At 44.1% G+C, this 24,823-nt stretch overlaps 2 protein-coding genes across 3 annotated transcripts in view; one reads left to right on the top strand and one right to left on the bottom strand.

Annotated features, from left to right (window-relative positions):
* Positions 1–10,500, bottom strand: part of pdik1l (PDLIM1 interacting kinase 1 like) — a 21,850-nt gene extending 11,350 nt beyond the window's left edge. For both annotated transcript variants that reach the window (XR_010573725.1, XM_065471500.1), the window contains exons 1-2: positions 10,362–10,500; positions 6,599–6,894 (exon numbers count right to left, since the gene is read on the bottom strand). Coding sequence is in view for 1 of the 2 variants with exons in the window: in XM_065471500.1 (XP_065327572.1) it covers positions 6,599–6,883 (285 nt within the window). In the remaining variant the exon portion in view is untranslated. The remainder of the gene's footprint in view (positions 1–6,598; positions 6,895–10,361) is intronic.
* A 10,280-nt stretch (positions 10,501–20,780) lies between these two features.
* The window catches only part of maneal (mannosidase endo-alpha like), a 28,075-nt gene continuing 24,032 nt past the window's right edge, over positions 20,781–24,823 (top strand). Inside the window, exon 1 of the mRNA XM_065471492.1 lies at positions 20,781–21,786. Coding sequence (XP_065327564.1) covers positions 21,282–21,786 — 505 coding nt within the window. The 5' untranslated portion in view covers positions 20,781–21,281. The remainder of the gene's footprint in view (positions 21,787–24,823) is intronic.

The following is a 24,823-nucleotide window of genomic DNA, read 5'->3' as shown; positions in this document are numbered from 1 at the left end:
TAGCATTTGTATGTTTTAACACAATGCTACCTTATATCGCTTCCCAGCTACACAAAGCTCAGACTCTACAAGCCTCAGTTAGCATACTAAACTTTTAAGTTTGGGAGAGTTACCAGGAGAAGCCTCAAAGTTTGCATTCGAGCAAACCACAAGATTTCTGAAAGAGCACTGGGGGCGATATTTGGCCATAACATCATATTTTATGAAAACCAAACACAGCACATCACCACAAACATCTCATAGCAGCTGTGAAGCGTGGCTGTTGAAGGGTGACTGTATGGGCCCTGGGCACCTCGCAGGCATCGAGTGAACAACTAACTCCTCTGTCTTCTGCACTAAGGCATCTGTCTGAGAGCTAAAGCTGGGGGAAATTTCTGCAGCAGGACAATGATCTCAAACACAAATCAACAACAGAAAAGCCTAACAAAGAAAATAATCAGGTGTTGCAGTGGCCCAATCCAAGTCCTGACTGCATGGAGTCTGTTCTCTGATTTTCTTTCCTCCAACAGTTCAAAAGCACCAAGAGGTTTACTGGAGGTACTGGAGGCAGCCACCCTCTTTTTCTTTAAATCAGGCCACTAAAGTTTGTGCAGTGTCATTTGTCCCAATACTTGTAACAGCTCTTGAAATCGCAACTGAAACTTTAAATGTGCTGCTGAAAAAAGTCTAGATAAGCATAAAAATAGTAGTAGAAACTTGCTTTAAACAGATGGTTGTCACAGGACTCACCATCCAAAAACATACATGCAAATTATCCCACAGGTGGTGTGGTCAGATACTCCCACCCATTATTACTCACTGTACTGTAAGCATGTACTGGAATATTACAGAGCAATTAAAAAAAGGAGAGCTGGAATAAAAGGATTCTGGGAAAGTTCCCAGTGCTAGCACTGCAGAAAAGTGAATGAATGGCTTCAAAACAGCCCTGTGAGCTGCTCAGAGGCAGTAATCAGGCCTGTGGAGAGCTCCTGAAACTGCTCCAACACCCCAACTTCAACATTCATACTGTGGGACCACAGACAATAGAAGCTGTCAATGAGAATTCCAGCTCTGCAGCCAATGCACGACAGGCAGCAGAGCATACACGATTCCAGTCTCACCTCGCCAACAAACACGAAGCTTCCCACTGACGACCCACTGAATCAGTGCAGGTATCGGTCTGATTAAGGTCGTCATAAATCAATCAACATAAAATATAATAAACAGAACAAAATGTATTGTGTAGTTGTGTTAGTCTACTGTTTCCCACAAATACAACTTTTAAACAATGTTGTTATTGTTTAATTTGTTCTAATCTTTAGATTTTTGTGATTTCTTTTTCCTTGATATTATTATAACGTTTTAAATCTTAGTATTGTGTCAGCTAGTGCTGGGCGATATGACGATATATATCGTGTGGACGATAGAAAAGTGTCTGTCGTGCCATTTGTCTTCTATCGTTTATATCGTACTAACCCAAATTTTACAAATTATTACATAAAATATATAATTAACCCTTTACAACCGGTCGGAGCAGGCACACTCCGTTTTACCTAACTATTTTTAAATCCCTGTAGAACTGGAACCACGTAAGGTAGTGCAATATTTTTTTTTTTTTGCATGTGAAACCGGAGGAGTTGTACTTACATCTAATGCCATTAGCTTGTCCAAGGTCACGGTTTCCTTCCACATATAACTTTGCAAAAATTGCATAAGAAGCACTTGCAGCAACAAAAACATAATATTCCAGAAACACGCTTTGCCGACGTTCATAAGACTTCCTACGTTGGCATATATGTCAGCGCGAACTATCGCATGTCCGCCATTACCAGCCCGAAACCGGAAGTGACGTCATTTTTCGCGGAAGGGCCTTATAAGCCTATGTTGGTGTTTTTAAAAGTCATGTTTGACTTTATGCTTTTCTGTATCGTTTCTGGGATGCTTAGAACTCAAATTACACTGTTGGAAATAGTTTATTTTGATGCATTATGTGTGTGGGACTAATAAAGGTTATCTTATCTTATTATAATATTTATTTTCATTTTTCCTGTAGTATATAAAAATTAGTGTATCTCAAAAATAAAACTATGAAGACACTCAAAATAAATTTCTCGTGGTTGGAAACTTTTGTATTTACAGTTTTGAGGGATACACCTCTTAAATTTTTTTTAACTAGAAATATATGTAAAAAACAAAACAAAAAAGATTTTCAATTTTTTTGTAGTTTATTGCACTACAAGTTTTTGCAATTTATGTAGTTACTATGGACTTAATGCATACATATTATTAAAATTTGGGCTATAACGGTTGTATTGATATATGGAAACTTGAAATACTCCCACAAGTGGCACTACAGCATGTAAAAACATAAAGATAAGCTCTGGCGGACTTGGTTCTATGGTAGGTCTTAAAGGGTTAAATAGCCTGTGGCAAATATATTAGTGTTGTCTTCTCACTATACATGCTCTTAACTTTATGCAAGAAAAAATAAAGTATAAAAAAAAATGATATTTTTCGCAAAGAAACTCCGTCTCGTGGTTTGCGAGCTGGTGCTGCTGTACGTGCACCCGGATTTGCGACATACCGAATTTCCCAGAGGAACCCACCCGAGGGATTAATAAAGTTTTATCTTATCTTATCTTATCATACTTTACGGTAACTCAAAACAAAGACTGCACCCTCGGCACTCGCTGTTTACAGACTGCGTGCTTTCTAGATGACCACAGGTCAGGTCGTATATCGTGATATATATTGTTATCGTGATATAAAATAATTCATATCGTGATAAATATTTTTTCCATATCGCCCAGCACTAGTGTCAGCGACGATGTTGCCAGGCAGGAGGAAGAGACCACAGAGAAGATTTATGGCTGTAATACAGAAGAACACACTGAGAGTGGGTGTGCCAAGCAGGATGTTAGGGGCAGCGTGAGACGGGGGCACATGATCAGCTGTTGTGACCCCTCAAGGGAGAAGAAGATGATGATGATGATGATGTTCCACCCAGGCAGATTTTACCCCACACATCCTTTTATTAGTAGCTCTACATTTCACTAATCATCATTATCACGATGCCCAAGGCTCTAACCTGTACATCACGCCTTTAACCATCTTCAGTACATGTTTGAAAACTAAAGGTTTCTGAAGTACTGCACTAAGTGGTGGAGATTATATTTGAGAAATAATTCATTGGCTACAGTTCCAGAGCACATTGATATTGATTATTGATCTAAAACTTTCCTTTTCAGAAGGTTCTGCTTTCAACTAGGGCTGCCAGAAATGATTATTTTGATAGTCGACTAGTCACCGATTATTTTTGCGATTAGTCGACTAATCAGGTCATGCATCCATTGGACGTAAAACTACAGCTTATTGCACCAGCATGCGTCTGCTCTTATATAACTATCATTAGCTTACAGCTTTAAGTGTTTAAGGTGCTAACTAAAAATAAAGACAAGATGATAGTTTATTACATTTTAATGAAATTTGCAGATTGTCTCAGTGGAGTTTAATAAACTCAGCCGTCTGCTCCTTGCTATCTAAAATATATCAGGACACCGGAGTAAATTCTCGAGCATCTCACACTTCTGATAATCAGCTGTCTGCTTGACGTTTATTCAGCTGTGTAAAAACTATAACTTTAATCGCAGCCAAACCGATTTACTCAGGAACAAATAAAACACTGAAAAAAAGCCAAACAATAACATTTTTAAGTTATCTAAGTGACTTATATATCATGCTTAACCTGAGTAGCGAAAGACGGCGGTGGGTTTGAAAACGATTTGCCGGGAGTCCGGTGTTCTCAGCGGCTCTAGTGAGCCTTGAACCCCGGCTCGCTATCGAGCTGGTGGCTAACAGACGTCTCCGAAAACGTCGGAGCGCTTTTGAAAATATGTGGTGTCTTGATAAACCGAGCAGATATTTGAGGTTTACACAGCTACATTCTCGCCTGAAAATATGTTAAACGTTTATTTTGTGACCCAGAAAGAATAATGAGAGTAATATTAAAACTAACTAGCTGCCGCCATTGTTGGAAACTGAGCAGGGCCGCGCTATGAATTCTGGGACACTGCTTCTTCTTCTTCGGGGTTTAACAGCAGCTGGCATCCTTGTACATGCAGTGCTGCCATCTTCTGTTTCAGTCCGTTATTACACCCTTAAATCCTACTACTTATTCCTGCGTCTTTTGGGATCTTACAAAGCTTCAAACGACGCGTCGACTATTAAATTAGTCGTCGGCGATTTTGATAGTCGACGTAATCGTGACAGCCCTACTTTCAAACAATGTTATCACTTTAGCATGAAGTTATAAAGAACTGCTAAGCCTCCATAAAGCTTCATGTAATATTGCCCAGCATGGTGATAAACAATCACAAAGGGTCTTTTAAATTCATCAAAGCAAAACTGAAGGCAAAATCAGGCACACTGCATGTTAACAGGCTGCACACGCTAACAACATGAAACTGTTCCTTCTACTAGTTTAAACTGTGTGTTCAGTCGGCTCCACGCAGCAGCAGCAGCAACTAAAGAGTCTGAATCTAAAAAACCGACACATGGATAAATTAATGACAGCACCAAGTTTCCTCTCTCTGATTAGAATCAGAATAAATGGGACCTTCCCATTTGAGTCAAAAATAATAAACATTTAACTATCAGATCAGATCATTCAACTAAATTTTTACAAGTGACTTTGTGTAAGTCAAAATCTACAGTGTATAAATGGATAAACTCTGTAATTGTAATTGAAATATAAAGCTCATTCGGTCAACATCGAAGCATTAATCAGACTCTGCATCAGCATTAATGTTGTCAGGTTTACACTGTAAACTGTACGTCTGTCACCGTGACACACACTGGAGGGATTTGTGTTCTCCTATCATCTCAGACGCTGTTATGTTCTTATCTGGTATGGAGAGCCTTTTTGTTCAGTACCTGACAAACTGGTTTTTCCTCCCAAGTCCTGCTTCTTAAAGAATCACAACCTGCAGGACACTAAGGCATGAAGTCACCTGCCGAGGAACAGTGTGACGAATGCATCTATAAATAAAGACAATCACATGAATGAAAGTGAAACACCAAGCCGGTGTGTTTTGGTCACATCAAGTATCACATCTGAATTTTTACTGCTTCTTTGATCAATGTGTGTTTAGCTGGCTGAGGGGAAAATACGAGTTTGGCATGAGCCAACGGGAGATTTCATAGTTTCACTTCTGCAGGATCGCTCCGAGCACGATTCCTTTTTCAGTAACCCCGAGGTCAGCAGAGGAACTAATATGATGTTAAAAACAAGCAGAAGCCATTAGCAGAGCTATGCCCTGTAAAATCATTTACATGCACACAGTGACATTCTGTCAAACAGAAAATACACAAAGTTTGAGATTAGCACTTCCTGTTTATCATTTACACGAGCTGTGTTCAAATTGTCGAGTAGGTCGCTCGCTCATTGGTTCACTACAACAGCAGGCAGACTCTACCTGCACACGCTGCTTTCACAGGACTCTTTGCCTCATGATTTCACAGCTGCTAGAACCACCGTTACAGCAGCATTTCCTGCATGACTTTATCAGTCTGTCACATCACTGTGGAGGAATTTCTCTTTATAACATTGTTTAAGTTCATTGAGGTTTCCGGACATTTGTTTATCTGCAGCTTTCTTAAGGTCCTACCACAGTAACTGAGCCAGTCAGGGGTCACATGTTGAGGTGTGGACACCGACACACCTTTATTGTTCATTTTTTGTAGTTTGTGCTTACAGTCACACTCCTGTTGTATGGCCCAGTTTAAGCCAAAGTTAAGCTCGGGATCAGTAACATGTTTAAACAAAACTAGCATCCTGACAACTGACCTCCAGGATACTCTGCTATACAGAGGAGTGCACGGTCAGCTTACTGACTGCAAGATGCTCAGACTGCAGAACAAGCCTAAGTCATCATCCTCTATTACGATACGTTGGTTTGTCCTGATATGCTGTTTGGTTTGGGCCAATCGTGGCACTATTATAGGAAATAATCTCTTGTGTGTCAAGAGGACTTTGACCTTCATGTATTCATATGTGCGTGTAACGTTCTTTGCCTGAGTTTGTAATATCACCGACCACCATGTGTAAACTGGTATCTAAAGGCCTTCTCAAATGGACGCGTAATGTAGTCATTCACACCAACTGTATAATTTCACTGGACGAATTCGCAGCATTTTCAAACCCAGTTCGATTTTTTGGATCCCAATAAACAATCCAACCAATCAGGTCACTGAATTTGGCAACAAGTGCGCTCATAGCTCAAGCCGCACACCTGTACTGAACAGACAACGGCATGGAAATAGTCAAACAGCACACAGGTAAACTTTGCTCCGGCTCACTGGGCCCTGTGAAATGATTTCTCGGCCTCCTCAGATGTGGTTCAAACTGACCCACTGACATCCTGTAATATGTATGAAAGCGACCGTGACACAGCTTCAACTCCAGGATCAAACCACGATATTCTCCCTGCTGAAAATGACCGTTTTAGGACTAAAACAGTCATTTTCTTTACCTTATACAGTGAAGCAGTTATAAAAAGTGAACACAAACATAGACGAACTACACCCATCGTGACTGATCCCATGGGTTTTGTGTTCTCACCTCAAGGTAGAGCGGTGAACTGGAACCGTGGTTCATCCTCTGGGCTAGCTGGTCCCGCTGCAGGATACACTCCTCCAGGTGGATGACATTCGGGTGCTGGCTTTGGATGCTGCTGAGGGCCCAGAATTCCCGAAGGGCCAGTTCGACATTTTCTGGAGAGTGGCAGCGAATCTTCTTCACCGCCACCTTTGCCCCTGTACGCTTCACTACTGCCTCATAGACCACACCGTAACTGCCACGCCCCACCTCCTGGATGAGTTCGTACTTCGGCTGGCTGCTTACCATCCTAGTCCTCACTGTGGAGAGATATTGTGAGAGTTAAGCTCGCCCTCTGCACTTGGTTGACTTTCAAAGATTCAGCACGTCTAAAAGCAGCAGCCACCCAATGCAAACTCATTAGCTAACAACTTGTCAACTGCAAATCATTAGCCAAAGACAACCCCACAGGTAATCCTCCTTTCTGATACTTGAATACCCACAAATACAAAGCAGGCTTATTGATTCCAGTGACTGAGCCCATAATTCATAGACTTTGATAGGACCACAAGTCTTTTTGTAACCACAGGTATTATTGTGTCCTGGTGGCCTTTAAAAATCATTTCGCCTATCCAGGGTTGCTTCACTGTGACTCCAAAGCTACGTCCGTCTATAATGCCTACTGGGGGTGCATCTACCCAGTGAAAACTCGTAAAGAATCGCATATAAAAAGTAAAAGCTGCTCCCTTACTTAGCCAGAAAGCTGACTCTGTAATTGGAGAGACTGGACACACTGGAGAAGCCATTTTTCAGGATCTATGTCAGACGTACGAATTTCCCTTTGAGATCAATAAAGTTACTCTTGTTCTTGTAAGGGGTTGCCACAGCAGATGATTTGGTAAATATGTTTACTGTGGGTGCTCTTCCTGCCACAAAGCTCCCAGAGAGCTGTGCCTCCTCCTGCTCTCATTCACCTAACACGCAAACATTGGGTGAATGAGTTAACACAACAAACTTTGTGACAAATAAAGACCTAAACAGTTGTCAGGTGCCTCTCCTCTGAGTCTCTTTGCCCACAGTTCAACTTCACACTCTTTAGCAGCAGAGTCCTGTTTCTGCTCTGCAGCCTCTCTGAGGTCACCAAACCAGTTCTCTGTCTGTCCTTCTGCTGTGACTTTGCAACACCAGAGTAATGATTTGATACTTTATCCCAAAACATGAAAAACAACTTGGCTCACTAAAGTAAAAACAATGGAGGAATCCAAACGCTGTTTTGAATCAAAGAACAGCAGCAATGACAAACACTGTGGGTGAGTAACATGTCCACAGTCCACAGGCAGCAGTGAAATATTCAGGACACATTCTTGAAAGCAACAGTTTGGAGATTACAAGTTTAAACTGTTTAGACCACAGCTCATGATAGTTGGTCCACATTTCTCCTTACTGCTCATATTAACATCTGTGTCCTCCTGAACAGTGCTAAAGCCAGCTAAGATCACACTGTGGTCCTGGGAAGTGTGAAGCCTGGATCCTACTCGGCTGAGACAAAGACACTGACAGCCGGAGGCGTCACAGCCAGGCTGTATGCATGCGGGACATGCATACTTGGTGCACTGTAATTCATATTTCTGTGGATGAATCCACAAGGTCACAAAAAACATCAGGCGCACGACCAGCACAGACCTGTGTGATGATGTCGGTCTGACCCGAGCACAGCAGGCTGTAGAACTGACAGCACAATTACCTTCATATAGACCGTCAACCAAACCATCATTTTCTGCAGTTTTCTTAGGTTAGCTTCAACAATCATTCACAGTTTAGCTTCTTAACCAAAGGCCTGGCAGACAGTTCAGATAGAAATCAAGTATCTACGAATCACCAACTAAGCGAACGTTCATGTCACTGAACTGTGACGGGACAGCAGAGGAAACGCTCCCAATGAGAAGCTCCCACACGGAACATTCCTGTCACTTAGACCTGTACAACATTATAACACTGCTCATATTTTTCAAGAAGACGTGACCTGAGATTGCACTGATGAGTTATCAATACTTCTTTTTCCCTTCATTTTTATTAATCATACTATACTTCTGATTATTGTTACTTTATAACTCTGTGGCCTAAAACAGACAGCTGAATGATGGACAGAAGTAAAAACAGGGACAGATTACAATCAATATAACTACACAGTTATTAGAACAGCAAAAATAAAGATTACAGATATAATGTAATTGGATGACAACTGTAAGCTGTCAACAAAGTAAATAAATACTACTTAATAACTGTTTACCCAGTGAGCTGTGCTCATGTAAAACAGTGACAGAGGACGGAGGCGCCTGCAGACATTACTTTTTCTTGTTGAATAAGTGATGCAACAAAGAGTCCTACTGTGTCTCAGCAACAAGGCAGCAAATAAAATTATAATATATAATAACATGTTATTGTTATTATTATTAATACCACCATAGTAATATGGCTTAAGCGCAGCCTGTTACACACCAATTTGCATGTAAGATGAGTGGAGAAGTGAAAGATAAGTGCCCCGCCCCTTCCTTTCTCCTATTATTAAAAAAAGCAGTTTTAACTTTCAATTAATAACAAACACACGAGGAAACCTCTACAGTATTCAGTTTGTAGCATACCCCTCTGCTGCTTCATAATGTAAACAGGATTCAACACCATATACAACTATTGCAGAAAGCATTGTGTTAAAGTGACACCACTACAGGGTTACGTTACCTTGCAGAGGAGCTGGGTGGTAATCAGATTAGGAAGTACTTTCCTTTTTTTTTTAAGTATACATTTAAGATAAGAAAACTAAGCACAGGCAACATGGACTGCAAACCATGAGGTTTTTCTATACACCAATAGAAAAATCACTGACAAGGATTTTAAAAAATAAATTAATAGTATTTGATGATATGGGCTATTGGAATACTGTTTCAGCAATACTCGATAAGTAAAACTCACCAGTGTACAAAATCACTTTGTCACATGTCAATAATAGCTCAGTTATAACTATTTCTTCTTATTATAAAGCCAACTTCTGTTAGTGTTGTTTCACTTGATGGGCTGTTGCTCTTTCGACTTGGAGCAAAACACAACTTAGCACTGTAACAACGCTGCCTGTTATACTGGGAATGACCGGTATTAAACACCTGTCTATATCCCAATATTCACTGGACTAATCAGAAAACTTCATTCTAGAGGAAGGTGACAGTGACAGGTTCGGAGCTGATGGATGTCTCCCAAAAGTCGGCAGCGAAAGGCTGACTCCCGGACGGAAGGAGCGATAGCCAGCGTGCTAAGGGGCTGATTACAAATCCACTTGACTGATTGGCTAAGAGGCTAACAGCTATCTGGCCTGCCTACTGTCAGCTAACGATGTGGTTGCTCAGCTAACGTTAGCTAATCACGTTAACCTGAGCTAACAATGAGTCCATATATCTTCAGCACAACTGACACGTACGGTGGTATCTAGCATCTAGCTAGGACAAGCCCATGCCTCTTTAACGGTACCAGCACCGGGGCACAGAGGGGGCATGCGTGATAAGCACAGGGTATTGACAGTTTATTGTCCTCTCTCTGTGTGTGTGTGTGTGTGTGTGTGTGTGTGTGTGTGTGTGTGTGTGTGTGTGTGTGTGTGTGTGTGTGTGTGGCATCAGAAAAAAATCCAGCCTCAAAACACACACACGCGACCCAAGTAGCTACAGCAGACGAGACAATAGTTGATATGTAGAAGAAACAACAGTTGTCGGGCCGCGGAATAACATGTTATCAAGCTCACCTTCGAGTCGATTCTCGGGGGTTCATTTGTTGTCTTCTTTACTCTCCCTGGCAGCCATTACCGCCGCGCACGTTCTGCTCGCACAGTCAAACCGAGGTTTTGTCAAACACTGGACGTGAGAGCGCGCAGCTGCTATGCAGCACAGCGCGTCAGTGGCGATAGAGAGACGACTTCCGGTCATACCCTTCAAAATAAAATTTCCGTAGATACTTTTCTATAATGGAGACTCAGTAGCCAGGAGGTGGAGGAACGTTGATGGGCGAGGGTATATTTTTCTAAACATGTTTTCATGAAAAAAATTTTAAAGTACATGCAGAGAAATAGCGGATTAGTTCTTCATTAAGTCTTGTTGCATCAAAAAAAATTCTGCTTTGCTTTATGTTCTAAGAGTTGTTTACTTGCTCTGTGTTTGGTTGACTTTTTTAGTCATTTTTGTGTGGATTTTTTATTTGTTTGTTTTGTTTTAAACTAAACACTTGTACTTTAGCAACTGAAATGAAATCCTGACTCAAAGATGGCAAAAGGCACGGTGTATTTTAAAAATGGCAAACTTCCTATTGTAGCTAGCACATTTGATTAGTGTTATTCAGTCAGTGAAATGAGAACACGTTCCTTCTAGCCTTCACACCAAATATCACTTAGTGAACAAAATGCCATGCACGCCTGCAGAAGAGGATTGGGAATTTTTTTACTCAGAATTCTTAAAGAAAACAAAAAAGACTCCCCCACTTTTTTCTATTTCCAGTGGCACTAATCCTCTTCCGTACACACTTGTACAAGTTTATGTAATCTAATGTAGTGGACCTGCTATCCAAATATCACCTGTAATTCTTTCTCAAATACAGATACTGATGCTTGGATGATAGACAAACCTATTTGCCTGATTTCAGTAACACGTTCACAGAAAACACATGATGAAAATCCTAAAACTAAACATATGAACAAACCTATACCAGCTGCCCAGTATTCAGTATTCTAGGGTGGACATTGTGCAATTGATATAATTGCTTCATGCGAAGAAAAAGCACTACAGGTGTGATGTTTGCTTTGAGTTTGCTAATGCAGGGCGGTGCTGCAAATATAGAGGTCTCTTTGTAGATCTAAAGAAAACATATAATAGGGTAAGAGAGGCACTTTGGTACTGCAGGAGGAAGTCGGGAGTGCCAGGGAAGTATGAGGACAGCAAGACAGTAGTAAGGTGTGCAGTGGGAGTGAGAGATGTGTTCAAGGTGGACATGAGATTACAAGGGATCAGCTTTGAGCGCGCCCTTGTTTGCAGTGGTGATGAGCAGGTTGACTGACGAGGTCGGGTATGAAGGGACTATGATGTTCGCAGATGATGCTGTGATCTGAGAGGAGCTGGAAGAGAACCTGGAGAGGTGGAGGTATGCTCTGGAGACAAGAATAACGAAAGTCAGTAGAAGCCAAATAAAATACATGTGTGAATAAGAGCGGGACAGGTGTGCACGACTGAGGCTTGCCCACCCATAACCCTGTCGCTGGTTCACCACTGTTCCTTATTTGGACCCCTTTGATAGATCCTGAACACTGCAGACTGACAACATCTCACAAGAGCTGCAGTTTTGGAGATGCTTTTGAAGTTGTGTAGCCATCACAACTTGGCCTGTCACAAGGATAGAGACACATAACCATTCATGTGCACATTTACATTTACAGTCCATTTAGATTCACTAATTTACCTAACCCCATACATGTCTTTGGACTACGGTAGGAAGCCAGAGTATCCGTGGGGAACAATACAAAGTCCATACAAAAAGGCCCCAGTGTGGATCTGAAGCCAGTACTTTCTGAGAGGTGACGGTGGTAAACTGCACCACCATGCGCATGCTGCCCATAATAAATAATAAAAATGTAAAATAAATAAATACTTTAATGTATTAGACATAGACAGAGCAACTCTGGAGGCTGGCCAGGTAGTCAGCGACATAGGTGAAGTAACCCTGGAGGCCAGCACTAGAAGACATGTGAGGCTTGGCAGGAGATCTGAGGGGACGATTTACAGGAAGAGACCTGCATCGATGGAGAAAGCGAGTCTGCCAGGAGACCAGACAAAATGCCAGCAGCAGTGGAGATGGAATGCATCAGGAAGCCTGGCCGGTGGCTGAGGAGGAAACGGGGACCTCAGGGGGCTTGGGAGTTGCTTGGATGGCTGGGAGAAGTTGCTCTCAGAGGGTGTTTTAGTACCATTCTTTATTTGTGGCTGTGTTCTTCATGGCAAAATTGTGAGTCAACTCCCTTGGATGGGAAGCAACCCCTCACATGAATGGCAGCAGGGTGTTTTACTGTTGGCATGATGCAGGACTGATTGTAGCACTCCACCTTTTCCTCTCTGCACAGTCATGTTTCTGGATGCCCCAAACAGAGAAAAGGCCAGTCTGTCCTTGATGTTTTTGTTGCGACTTCTTTGCCCTGCTTGAAAAAAGACCATCCTCCAAAAGCCTTTGCTTCACTGTGCATGCAGATGTACTCACCCCTGCCTGCTGCATTCCTGACCACGTTCTGCACTGGTGGTGCCCCGATCCTGAAGCTGAATTACCTTTAGCAGACAGTGCTTGCTGGACACGAAAGCCTTCTTCACAACAATTGAACTTCTACTAGCAGCAGTATCCTTTTATGCAAAGCAAGGATGACTGCTCATGTTTCCTTGCAGGTAACTATGGTTAACAAAGGACGGACGATGATTTCAAACACTACCCTCCATTTAAAGCATCCAGTCTGCTATTCTAAGGGCTTGATTACACTCCATTGTGAACACAAACACTGACAGCTGGAGACCCAACAGCCAAGCAGTCTGCTTAAAGTTAAAGTCCGCCACCTGAGGAGGGCGCCCAAATGGTCTCCACAGACAAACCAGTGCGGTCAGAAAAACAGGCAGGCATGCAGACACCTGCAGGGACCCTCGCACTAATTGTCTGATGATTAAACTACTGGGATCAAGTAGACCCTGACCAATTCACAAAGGAAGAACATCTAAACTCTGCTTAGCTCAGTCAGCATGACAGAGTGATTTCCAGCCATGTTCTTATCAACACTCACCTGTGTTAATGAGAGGATCACTAATGATGTCAGAGAGTCCATCTGTGGCAGTGGAAATGGGTTTTATAGGATTATGTTCATTTTTATGGCAAAGATGAAACACATGGATGCATTCGATCACTCTTGATAATATTCTGGAGTACATGCAGATTGCCAGCAAACTTTGTGATAACTTGTGTCGTTCTCAAAACCTTTGACTATGATTGTACTATATTATCAAACGCACCCTGAATTTCAAGGTAGGTTTATTAGGTTTAGTGCAGTTTCATATGGTAGTCTGTGATAACCTGCTCAACAGCTACCTTTATATCAGCTGGAAATCCCATCTATGGTATTATTCAATTCCCCCACAAGAGGGCAGAATACTTCCAGCTTTGGCTTTTAGATGAAGTCTCAGTCTGTTTAAGGATTTCTTTGATGGTCACAGCTTATCTTGTTGTTCATGAAATCATTACAAATTATTACTGTACCTTTACTCCAAGGATTTAAAAGCACGGATGCCATTTATTCAAATATTTCTCTGTCATTTGACTTTTTGAAACCAGTAACAGATTTTTGATCAAGAAAATATGAAAACTTCTTTCTGTTAATAAATAAACAGCATTTTTGCAGCTATAATTTCAGATTTTTATCTCAAAATGCTGATTTACTATGTCAAATTTCTCCAAACATAGCTCATAACTGAGAAAATCACTTGGAATTTTGAGTCATTATGCTGAAATTTTGGAATAATAATTCTGGCTCATGAACGACAAAAATATTTTTGTCAGTGGTGAAAACAAACTTCCATAACAAAGATAAGATAAGATAACCTTTATTAGTCCCACACGTGGGAAATTTGTTTTGTCACAGCAGGAAGTGGACAGTGCAAAAGTTATATAGCAAAATTAGAATAAAATAAGAATAAATACTGTACACAACTGTACAGAATAGAATAAAATAAAATAAAATAAAAATACTATATGCAGTAGAATAAAATACAATAAAATATACAATAAGATAAAAATAGAATACAAATGCTATATACAACAGAGTGAAAAATACAACGGTGCCAGAAAGATTATTGCACATTTGTGGATGTGTGTATGATCAGTTAAAGTCTTTGTTGTGGAGTCTGACAGCAGTGGGGAGGAAAGACCTGCGAAATCTCTCCGTCCCACACCGTGGGTGCCGCAGTCTCCCACTGAAGGAGCTGCTCAGTGCTGTCACAGTCTCATGCATGGGGTGGGAGATGTTGTCCAGCAGGGATGACAGCTTAGCCACCATTCTCCTGTCACTCACAACCTCCACTGGGTCCAGAGGGCATCCTAGAACAGAGCTGGCCCTTCGGATCAGCCTGTTCAGTCTCTTCCTGTCCCCAGCAGAGATGCTGCCACCCCAGCAGACCACACCATAGAAGATGGCTGAGGCCACCACAGAGTCATAGAAGGTCTTCAGGAGTGGGCCCTCCACTCCAAACGACCTGAGTCTCCGCAGCAGGTACAGCCTGCTCTGCCCTTTCCTGTAGAGGGCGTCTGAGTTATGAGTCCAGTCCAGTTTGTTGTTCAGATGAACACCAAGGTACCTGTAGCTGTCCACAGCCTCAATGTCCATACCTTGGATGTTCAGTGGTTGCAGTGGAGGATGTTTGTGCCTGCGGAAGTCTACCACCAGCTCCTTTGTTTTACTGGCATTGATCTGGAGGTAGTTCAGCTGGCACCAGTCCACAAAGTCCTGAGTCAGTCCTCTGTACTCCCTGTCGTCCCCATCAGTGATGAGGCCGACTATAGCAGAGTCATCAGAGAACTTCTGCAGGAAGCACTGGGTGGAGTTGTGGGAGAAGTCTGCAGTGTAGGTGGTGAAGAGGAACGGAGCCAGAACCGTTCCCTGTGGGGCCCCCGTACTGCAGACGACCCTGTCCGACACACAGCCCTGAGTCCTCACATACTGTGGTCGGTCGGTGAGGTAGTCCAAAATCCAGGTAGTGAGGTGATGGTCCACTCCAGAGTTCTCCAGCTTGTCCTTCAGAACCGAGGGAAGAATAGTGTTGAAGGCACTGGAGAAATCAAAGAACATGATTCTCACAGTGCTCCCAGCGGTCTCCAGGTGAGCGAGGGAGCGATGTAGGAGGTGAATGACGGCATCATCCGCTCCAATGCCAGGCTGGTAGGCAAACTGAAGTGGGTCCAGTGATGAGCTCACCAGGCGCCGAAGCTGAGCCAGGACCAGCTGCTCCAGGGTCTTCATCAGGTGGGATGTCAGAGCCACCGGCCTGTAGCTGTTGAGGTCCTTGGGGCGTGAAGTCTTTGGCACTGGTACAACACAGGAGGTTTTCCAGAGCTGTGGGACTCTTCCCAGCCTCAGGCTCAGGTTGAAGAGGTGCTCCATCACACCACACAGTTGGTCCGCGCAGGACCTGACGACCCTCGAGCTGATGCCATCTGGACCCGCTGCCTTCTTGCCATTAATCCTCCTCAGTTCCCTCCTAACCTGGGTGGTTGAGAGAGTCAGGTTGGAGTCTTGTGTTGATTGTGTATTGGATGCTGTTGTTGGGGGTGGGGAGGAGTGAGCAGGGTGAATAGAGGAGGTGTGAAGTGTCTGAGGTGTCAGAGGTGGAACAGCAGCAGTGGGGGTGGTTGAGTCTGCAGCCGATGTTGAAGACTGCCTCATGGCTGAATCAAATCTGTTGAAGAAATGATTCAGTTCATTTGCCCACCTCACATCCCTCCCAGGCAGAGAGTTCTGATGTTTGTGGCCTGAGATGGTTCTGAGGCCTCTCCAGACTTCACCAACGTTGTTTTGCTGAAGCTGGTTCTCCATCTTCTGCCTGTAGCTGTCCTTCCCATTCCTTATCAGTCCCCTCAACTCTCTCTGCACCCTTTTCAACTCCTCTTTGTCTTTGGATTTGAAGGCCCTCCTCTTCTGCTTGAGGACGGCTTTAATTTCCGGGGTAATCCAAGGTTTGTTGTTGGAGAAACACCGTACAGTCCTGGTAGGTACGGTGTTATCCACACAGAAATTAATATAGTCAGTAATGCATGTAGTAAGGCTGTCGATGTCCTCTCAGTGGTCGTCACAGATCACCTCCCACACAGTCGACTCAAAACAGTCCTTAAGAGCCTCCTCGCTCTCCTCCGACCATCTCTGTACTGTGCGGGTGGCTGGTGGCTCCCTGCGCACTAAGGGCTCATACACAGGGACAAGGTGCACCAGGTTGTGGTCAGATCTGCCCAGGGGAGGGAGAGGTGATGAACTGTATGCCTCTTCAGCATTGGCATACAGTAAGTCCAGTGTTTTATTGTCTCTGGTTGGGCATGTCACATACTGGGTGAAGGTGGGCAGTGTGGAGTCCAGTGAGGCATGATTAAAGTCCCCTGATATTATGAGGAGGGCTCTCGGAGATTGTGTTTGCAGTCTGCTGACCACTGAGTGGAGAGTGTCACAGGCTGCATCCGCGTTGGCCGAGGGGGGGGGACATACACTGTTATCGCGATAACATGGGAGAATTCCCGGGGCAGTACGGACGCATGCTAACGGCTAACAGCTCAATGTCTCTGCTGCAGAGTTGTTCTTTCACAGTGATGTGCCCAGGGTTACACCATCTGTCACTCACAAACACTGCCAGTCCCCCTCCTTTCCTCTTACCGCTGTCTCTTGTCCTGTCCGCTCGCAGCAGCTGGAATCCCGGTAGTGTCACACTCGTGTCCGGAGTTAGCGGTGTTAGCCACGACTCGTTAGCATCATGATGCTACATTGCCGGTACTCCCTCTGTGACCAGGTTAGCGACGTGAGCTCATCCATCTTATTGTGCAAAGATCTTACGTTTCCAATAATTACAGAAGGAAGAGATGGTCGATAACGTCTCCTTCTCGGGCGACGGCGCTCCTTCCCAGCACACCCCCGTCTTTTCCTCCTCAGCTCGCTGGGAATGTCGGGTCTGTCCGCCGGCAGTACTGCTGTGGGACGCAGCGCTAACAGCTGATCCTTACTGTAAACAAAGGATCCCTGCTCTGGATCCCCAGACACGGGTGAAAAAAGTAGAAAAAAACTAAGAAAAATGACCAGAACTAGCACAAAACGGTAGAACATGGTTGCAGAGTCTAATTACTAATACGTTAGTTATAGAAAAATTACGAGAAGAAAAGATAAGAAAGAAATAAACTCAGAATGAGCAGAGCTGCTGTAACAGGCTGCCGCACACGGGGGGGGCGCCGGTAGTAGAAGAGTGATCCACCATAGGGAAATAAATAAATCCTGTACGATAGTACATCATACCATACGTTATCCATATTCACAGTTACATGTAATGAAAAAAACATCAGTTTTAATATGTTTTTCTCTCTTTTTTAATGTTCATTTGTGCATTTTTCTCCATTTAGGAGGAAAAGAAATGTCATCTTATGACATGATGGGTGATGTGTGGTCCTGAGCCTGTGGACTGGTTTTGGTTCTTATTATTATTATGTTATGTTTCATTCTTGTTAGGATTTTCTCTTCTTATAGTTTGGTTTCTGTTCTGTGTCTCTGTGTCTGTCCCACGGCTCTGTGTTCTCTCCCTGTTGCCATGTCTGTTGTCTTAGTGTTGAGCTGGTGTCTGTGCATACCTGTTGTATTTCCTGTTTTACTTTGATAGTCCCTGTCCTGTGTGGTTTTGCTTCCCCCTTGTCTCATCAGCTCTGATTTCTCCCAGCTGTGTTTCCCTCCTGTCTCCCATTCCCTGATTGCTCCTGTGTGTATTTAAGCCCTGTGTGTTCTCCTGCTTGTTGTTGGTCCGTCTGTGTCACTACTGTGTAGCTTTCTGCGTGTTGCTCTCCATGTCATCGCTGCCTGTCGTGTTCTGTGTTTCAGGTTTGTTTAGTTAGTCTTCCAGTTTAGGGTTTTCAGTGTAGCCTATGTTTAGCTCTTGTTTGTATTTAGTTTTGCCACTTTGTAAATAAAGTTAAGTCATAACAAATCCTTCATCCGTGCGCGGGTCCTTCTCTCCACTTCACACGACTGCCGTCGCAGCCGTGACATGATGTCATTATGAAAACATCACCTCGTTCCTATCTTTGTGTCGCTGATATGACACATTTACTTTTTTATAGAGCAAGGCTGAAAGCCATTAATGAGCAGTTAAAAGTGACCGTCTCTGTCCTTAAAGACTTTAGCTTAAAAGGTAAAGTGTTGGATAACTAGTTGCCTAGCAGCACTAGTTCTTCTTAACTGTAACAGCTGGAAAGGAAATTAAGGCAAAAACATATCAGAACAACTGTGGGCCATGAAATCAAAACAACAGCCTAAAATACAAAAGATATTGTTTGGGTCAACGAGGGGAAGTGACTGATGTGTCCAACACATTCAACACAACAGAAATAACACAGCAAGCAGTTATTTTGTCCACAGTCACAACAGAATTTAGAATTTGATAAATAAAAACTGAGATGAACAACAACACATGACATCAGTTACATCCTGTGGCTGCAAAACACGTCCAAGTCACCACCACAGTCAGTATGAGCTGTGCTGAGACCCTGTGCTTGGATTCATTCAAACATGCTCCGGTATGAAACAAGATTAATGGGTTACTGAGATACAAGTCAAGCTTAAAGTCAGAGTTTCCCGTGTCACAAAACTGGTTATTTGACTAAATCACCATGGTAACTTTAAGCCCAGCATAACAGAGAAAGTCAGTAACAACCACAGTGATGCCCATGTAGTGATTCCTGTGCAGTTTAACCCTCAGGCTGGAACAATGGCAAAACTTCTGCTTGTATGTCAGTGGTCATGCTTAATAAAGTGTATTTCATTAGCAGCGCCGAGGTCCTACTTACCCTGAAATCTTCCTGTTTTGCTCCTTTCTGTCTGATACGTCCCCTATCCTTGCTTTTCTAACGTTGTCTCCTAGGGGCTTCGTGGCCAGCCCCCTGGAGATCGGCTCGTAATCTGGGGAGAGCCACAGCTTCAGTTCAGCAGTTCTCTCCAGCAATGAAAGAGCCACTGGCTGCAGCTGATGAAGCTCAAAGTCTGCTAACTCCGTTTCCTGGTGGCATCAAAAAACCAAAACCCAAAACTGAAATATTAACCAGGGAAATCAGCAGCTGGGGAACACAAGGCACATGTGAACAGAATCAAAATAACAACACACGGGTGAAGTAAAACTACATGCAATAAAGAAAAAAGACAAAGAATTACCAAAATAAAACGGGGGAAATAATGTGAGGTGAAACCTATAGGTCTAATTACTGGGTTGTAAGCACAGCTGCAGGTAACTGAAGCCTCTTTTTGTTTGAACACAGAGATGCGTGTGTTTCAGCTAAAGGAAGATTGATTTGGTATTATATCCTGCTGATGAAGAGCCCATAGAGAGGATGTTTTGCTTGGGTCAGTGAGGAGCTTGATACTAAGGAACACTAACTACTAACTACTAACTACTAACTGCCTGTTCGGCTGAACCCTAATTTGGAGACAGGTCATCTAAAATAAGGATATTGTTCAATTAGGAGCAATATTCCCTCCAAGATACCACATTTATTTAAAATACTTAGTGACATGCTTTAATTCACAGATCACCAGGCTGCTGCTTTGCTGACAGAGAGTGCAGGACTGATGTCATTATACACTTGTGGCTGCAGTAATTTGTTTTTAATGGGTTTTAACTTGACAGCTTAGAGCTGAGTCATGTGTTCGTGTGTTTAGTCCTTATATGTTACTGCGTGTTAGGGATAGTGGAGATTAGGGAACAACTAACCATTTGTGTTTAGAAGAAAACTCAGAAAACGAAAAAAAAAACCCTGGGACTGAGATCCAGGGACCATGGCAGTGTTAGCACTAATAAGCAATCAGGTGTTTGTCTGTGGCCTGAAACGATTTGAAATTCTGAGCAGGAATTACTGTTCACACCTGCACCTAGTTCCAGTGTTAGCTACACTTAGCCAGGTCCAGATGTCAATCTTGGTGCTAACCTCTGGAGAAAACTCAGACTGTGAGCCCCAGACACACCGCACTACACAAGCAACACTTTTTTCTAACAACACTACAAACTGAGTACAGTATAACGTTTGTGTTAAGCAAAAATTATGTTTTGGGAGTATTTTTAATCAGTCCTCACAAAGTTGTTTTCTATCCAAATATAGCTCATATCTATAAAAGTGCCAACACATCTACAGGCCACACTTCCTCTAGAGAAATGTCTTCTTATTGTAAAGAATCATTTAGCTCCACCTCCTGCTTCTGTCACCCACTGGTCGCCCCTCATACACGTCTTTCCGGTCGGGCTTTATCTCGTCTCCGTGCTGCTAGTACTGAAGAAACAAACGCTCCATTCTGTCGTCTTTTATTTGTGTAGTCAAATAAAAGGTTTATTTTTCTCTTTGATTGTTTTACGGTTTGGGGACAGAACCGGAGCACTTTCAACAAACGGCCCCGTCTCTGACCGGAGGAGCAGCTGCAGGAGCTCGGTGGAGGAGAGAGAGGCAGGCGGAGAGCGCCGAGCATCGGCTGGATGCAATACAAAGGTAACGAGGCTCCTCTGTGAGCGGACTGCTTGTGTTTTCAGCGGAGACGGAGGAAAGGTGTTTTTTCCTTTTTGCTACGGAGAGCAGAGGATGTGAATCACCAGTAAGAGCGTGATGGCCGAGCAGGAGGCGCTCTGTTGCAGCAGCATCGAGCAAAATGTCCCCGGGACCTGGTTTCAGGAGTGAAAGCAGAGTGGCTATCCTTCGTTCCGCAGACTCCATTACGCACCAGCTGCTGCTGCTCCTAAATGCGTTCATTCCTGTTTCCGCTCTGTTCCCGTTCACGCTGTGAGAGGATGGCTGGCTGGCGTTGAGGAGAACCAGTGTCGGCCCCTCGCTGGCTTCTGGGTCGCGTGTTCTTCCTGCGGCAGCACCACGGACAGCGACGATGACTCGGCTGCGCAGGAAAGCGCTGGTTGCGCTTTTCCTCTTCACGCTCTTCATTTTTGGGACCATGATGGGCCTGAGGACGCTGAAACCCAGCGACGGCTTTTCGGACCTGGCTCCTGGTATGGATTTCATCGGGGAGAGGTCAGAGAGGAGGCGGCTGGATGTGAAAGACGTGGTGGTTTCCCCAGGTCAGTTCCACATGAGCAGCAGCGACACGAAGGTGGTTTTCACCAGATCGGACCGGGAGTACAGCATATTCTACGACGTCCACATCTTCTACTACCTGTGGTACGGCTCTCCTAGCGTGGACAACAAGTACATCCACTGGGATCACGTGCTGGTGCCACACTGGGACCCAAAGATCGCAGCCAGCCATGCTCAAGGAAAGCACACGCCTCCGGATGACATTGCCTCGAGTTTCTACCCCGAGCTGGGACCGTACAGCTCGAGGGACCCGAAGGTGCTGGAGTCACATATGGCCCAGATAGAAGCGGCCGCAGCGGGTAAGCACTGTTGCAACATTGGCTCTGTGTGTATGTGCACTTCATCAGACAGCCGAGAGGTTTGACAAAGACAGAGTCTCTCGGCTCTTTGAATGCTAACTGCAATGAAGCATGTTCATGTTGAACTATAATAACTAAAAGGATCCAGATTAAATGTAAAATATAAAGTTTCCAGTGCTGTGAAGAGTAAAAACAGTGTTTTCCTCTATTCACGGTAAACTAGAAGATTGCAGTTTCATTTACCTCCGTCTGCTATGAATATGCACCATAACGCTGCTAATGAGGTTTATTCACGCGTATTTCGGTTCCGTTTGGTCTCCAGCACTAGTCCTGTGGGGCTGTGGTAGTATGTTAGAGGGGCACTGTGTTCACAGTCTGCACTTTCTAAATAAAATGCCTCTTCCACATGGATGGATGAACACACTGACTCCATGCAAACATGCAAAACTTCAAGATAACAAGTTTGCTTAGAGATGGTGATAAAACACCAGTGTCTGATCAGGGGATTTACATGGTAAATATTGTACTGTTTCATCAATATTACAGAAAGTCCCCTCTAATTAAAAAAAAAAAGCAAACCAACATGTGTAAATTTCAGCATCTTCGGGCGAGCCTCCTGTATTTGCATCAGTGCCACAGTCTCACTTCCATCTGGTAAACCTTGTTTCACTCTCGCTGCTATCCTTCTGTCACAAATCTCCACCCGTCTTCATTTCTCTTGTGCACTGTGCGTTGCTTTGGATGGTTGACCCCAGGTTTGTAAACTTGTGATCATATCATAACTTAATATTAGTAAGGAACTGTAACAAACCCACAGCAGACCCGGGTGCACGTTCATGCTTTGCAGCATACTTTATTACAACTCAAAGGTTGCAGTTCACGGCACACACAGAGCTGCAGCTCTCCCGCTGCAAGCTCAACACAACCAACAACCCAAACACAGGACCCAGTACAATATTTAAGGCTACGTCCACACTAATGCATTTTCGTTTGAAAACGCATCGTTTTCTCTCCGTTTTGGCCTCCCGTCCACACTGAGACGGCGCTTTCCTCAAGCGAAAACGCATACATTTCAAAATGGAGCTGTCCCGTTGCAGTGTGGACACTCGAAAACGCAGACTTTCAAAAACGCTGAGGCATGTTGGTCATGTGATGCAGTCATGTGACCAATTAAACAAAGATAGCGGAGTGCATTATACAGCAGTTGTTTTGATTGCTCTCAATTTTGACAGCCCTAAAAACGATTAGTATCAGTCTGTACATGCTCCAGAGAGCTTTTCTTCAAATTCTTTAATTCTCACTCGTTTTTGCGCATGCGCAGGACTGGAACATAAGCGTTTTCTGTCACGGTTCTGGGTCGGTGCGACCCAGTATTTTGAGTTCTGTTGTTTTGGTTTATTTTTTGAATGATTGTTTTGTTTCTCTGATGCTATGATGATTATTATTATTAGAGTTCCATGTTTCTGTTTATTCGTGTTTCAGGATTTGTGTCTCATGTTTAGCATTGAGTTTCATGTGTTATATTCTGTCTGCCTCTCAGTGTCGACTCTGCGTCTTTGTGTGATGGTTTCTTGTTTCCTGTTTTATTGTGAAGGTCTGTGTCTCATGTGAGTGTGTTCAGTTTTACCTCTGGTCTCGTTAATTACTCCCAGCTGTGTCCCCCACCTGTGTGTAATCTCCCTGTGTTTCTCTGAGTGTATTTAAGTCGTGTCTTCTGTCATTGTAGTTGCTGGTCCGTCTGTGTATCTACCATGTTCCATTCGTGTGTTCTCCCTGCTGTCACCATCATATACCATCGTCTATCTTCCTTCATGTTCAGGTTCCCTAACGACTGTGTTTAGGCTGTTCCTCCCATTCTATGCAAGGCCACCTGGGTTGGCTGGAAGACTGTTTACTTAGCCTGGCAGGGCGAAGGACACTGTCTCAGCTGAACTCTGGACATGCATACACATACACACATACTGATATGCACACACTCATCCCCCCCTCCCTTTCCAAACGCCTTCGATGCTTGTTTCCTGCGGGGGAACATGGCGGGTCTGAGCCCGCGCTGGAATGGTAGCGCTGGGCAGGGCGGCTGCTGTGTTCGCTTCGGATTACTCCTCACCCCCCACCCAACCTTGTGGCTTGTCACGTCTTTCATAATGTTGCGCTGTGGACATTTATGTGCTTTTTGTGCAGAGGAGTTTTTTTTTTCCTGTTCTCATGCTGTCCTACCATGGAAGCACAGCATGAGTAGAGGTCTCTTTTTTTCCTCTTGTACTTTCCCATTGTAGTGTACATTTCAGTGTTTTTCTGTAATGCTACCGATCTCCGACTTGTATCCCCATGTAATGTCTGTGTTGTGTGTGTAAGGTCGGGGGGGGGGGGTCCCATTTCACTGCAGGGCAACCTGCATGTGGCGAATAAAGCTTTGATTGATTGATTGATTGATTGATTGATTGATTCGTGTTCAGTAGTTAGTTGTTCCCAGTATAGTTTAGTTCATTCACTTGCCGTTTGTATATTTTTATTTTATGTTCAATAAACCACCTTCACACCTTTACAAGTGCCTGCGTTTGGATCCTCCTTTATTATTTCCACACAGCTCACTCTACTCGCTGTGACATTTTCGGCCGTTTCAATGTGGAGGACTGTGTGGATGCGGAGCGTTTTCAGACGAAAACCCCGTTTTCAAATCTATCTGGGCTAGTGTGGACGTAGTCTAAGTCGGCGGGGCATGATTGCGGATGCCGTGCAGGTGCGTCCGCCTTCCCTGCATGGCACCGCAAGCCACGCCCCGCCACATACCCCCATCGCCCGACTGAGGCCAGGGAGCCATCCGGCCGAACCTAATCCCGCGAGCGGGAGAGAGACCGTCGGCGTCCCCAGCTCCAGGTCCGGCGACAGGGGGGTGTGAGTTCAGGTGGTCGCCTGCGGCTCCAGCGGCGCTGGCGAAGCTGGTCCGGAGGTTGGTCGCGTGGCAGGTGGTCACGGCTAACAGGCGGCTGGGCCAACGTAGGATCAATTGGCGCGCCGGCCTCTGGTAGAGATGAGG

This window comes from Pelmatolapia mariae, linkage group LG22, assembly GCF_036321145.2.
Source record: "Pelmatolapia mariae isolate MD_Pm_ZW linkage group LG22, Pm_UMD_F_2, whole genome shotgun sequence".
NCBI lineage: Eukaryota > Metazoa > Chordata > Actinopteri > Cichliformes > Cichlidae > Pelmatolapia > Pelmatolapia mariae.
This window is presented reverse-complemented; position numbering and strand designations above follow the sequence as displayed.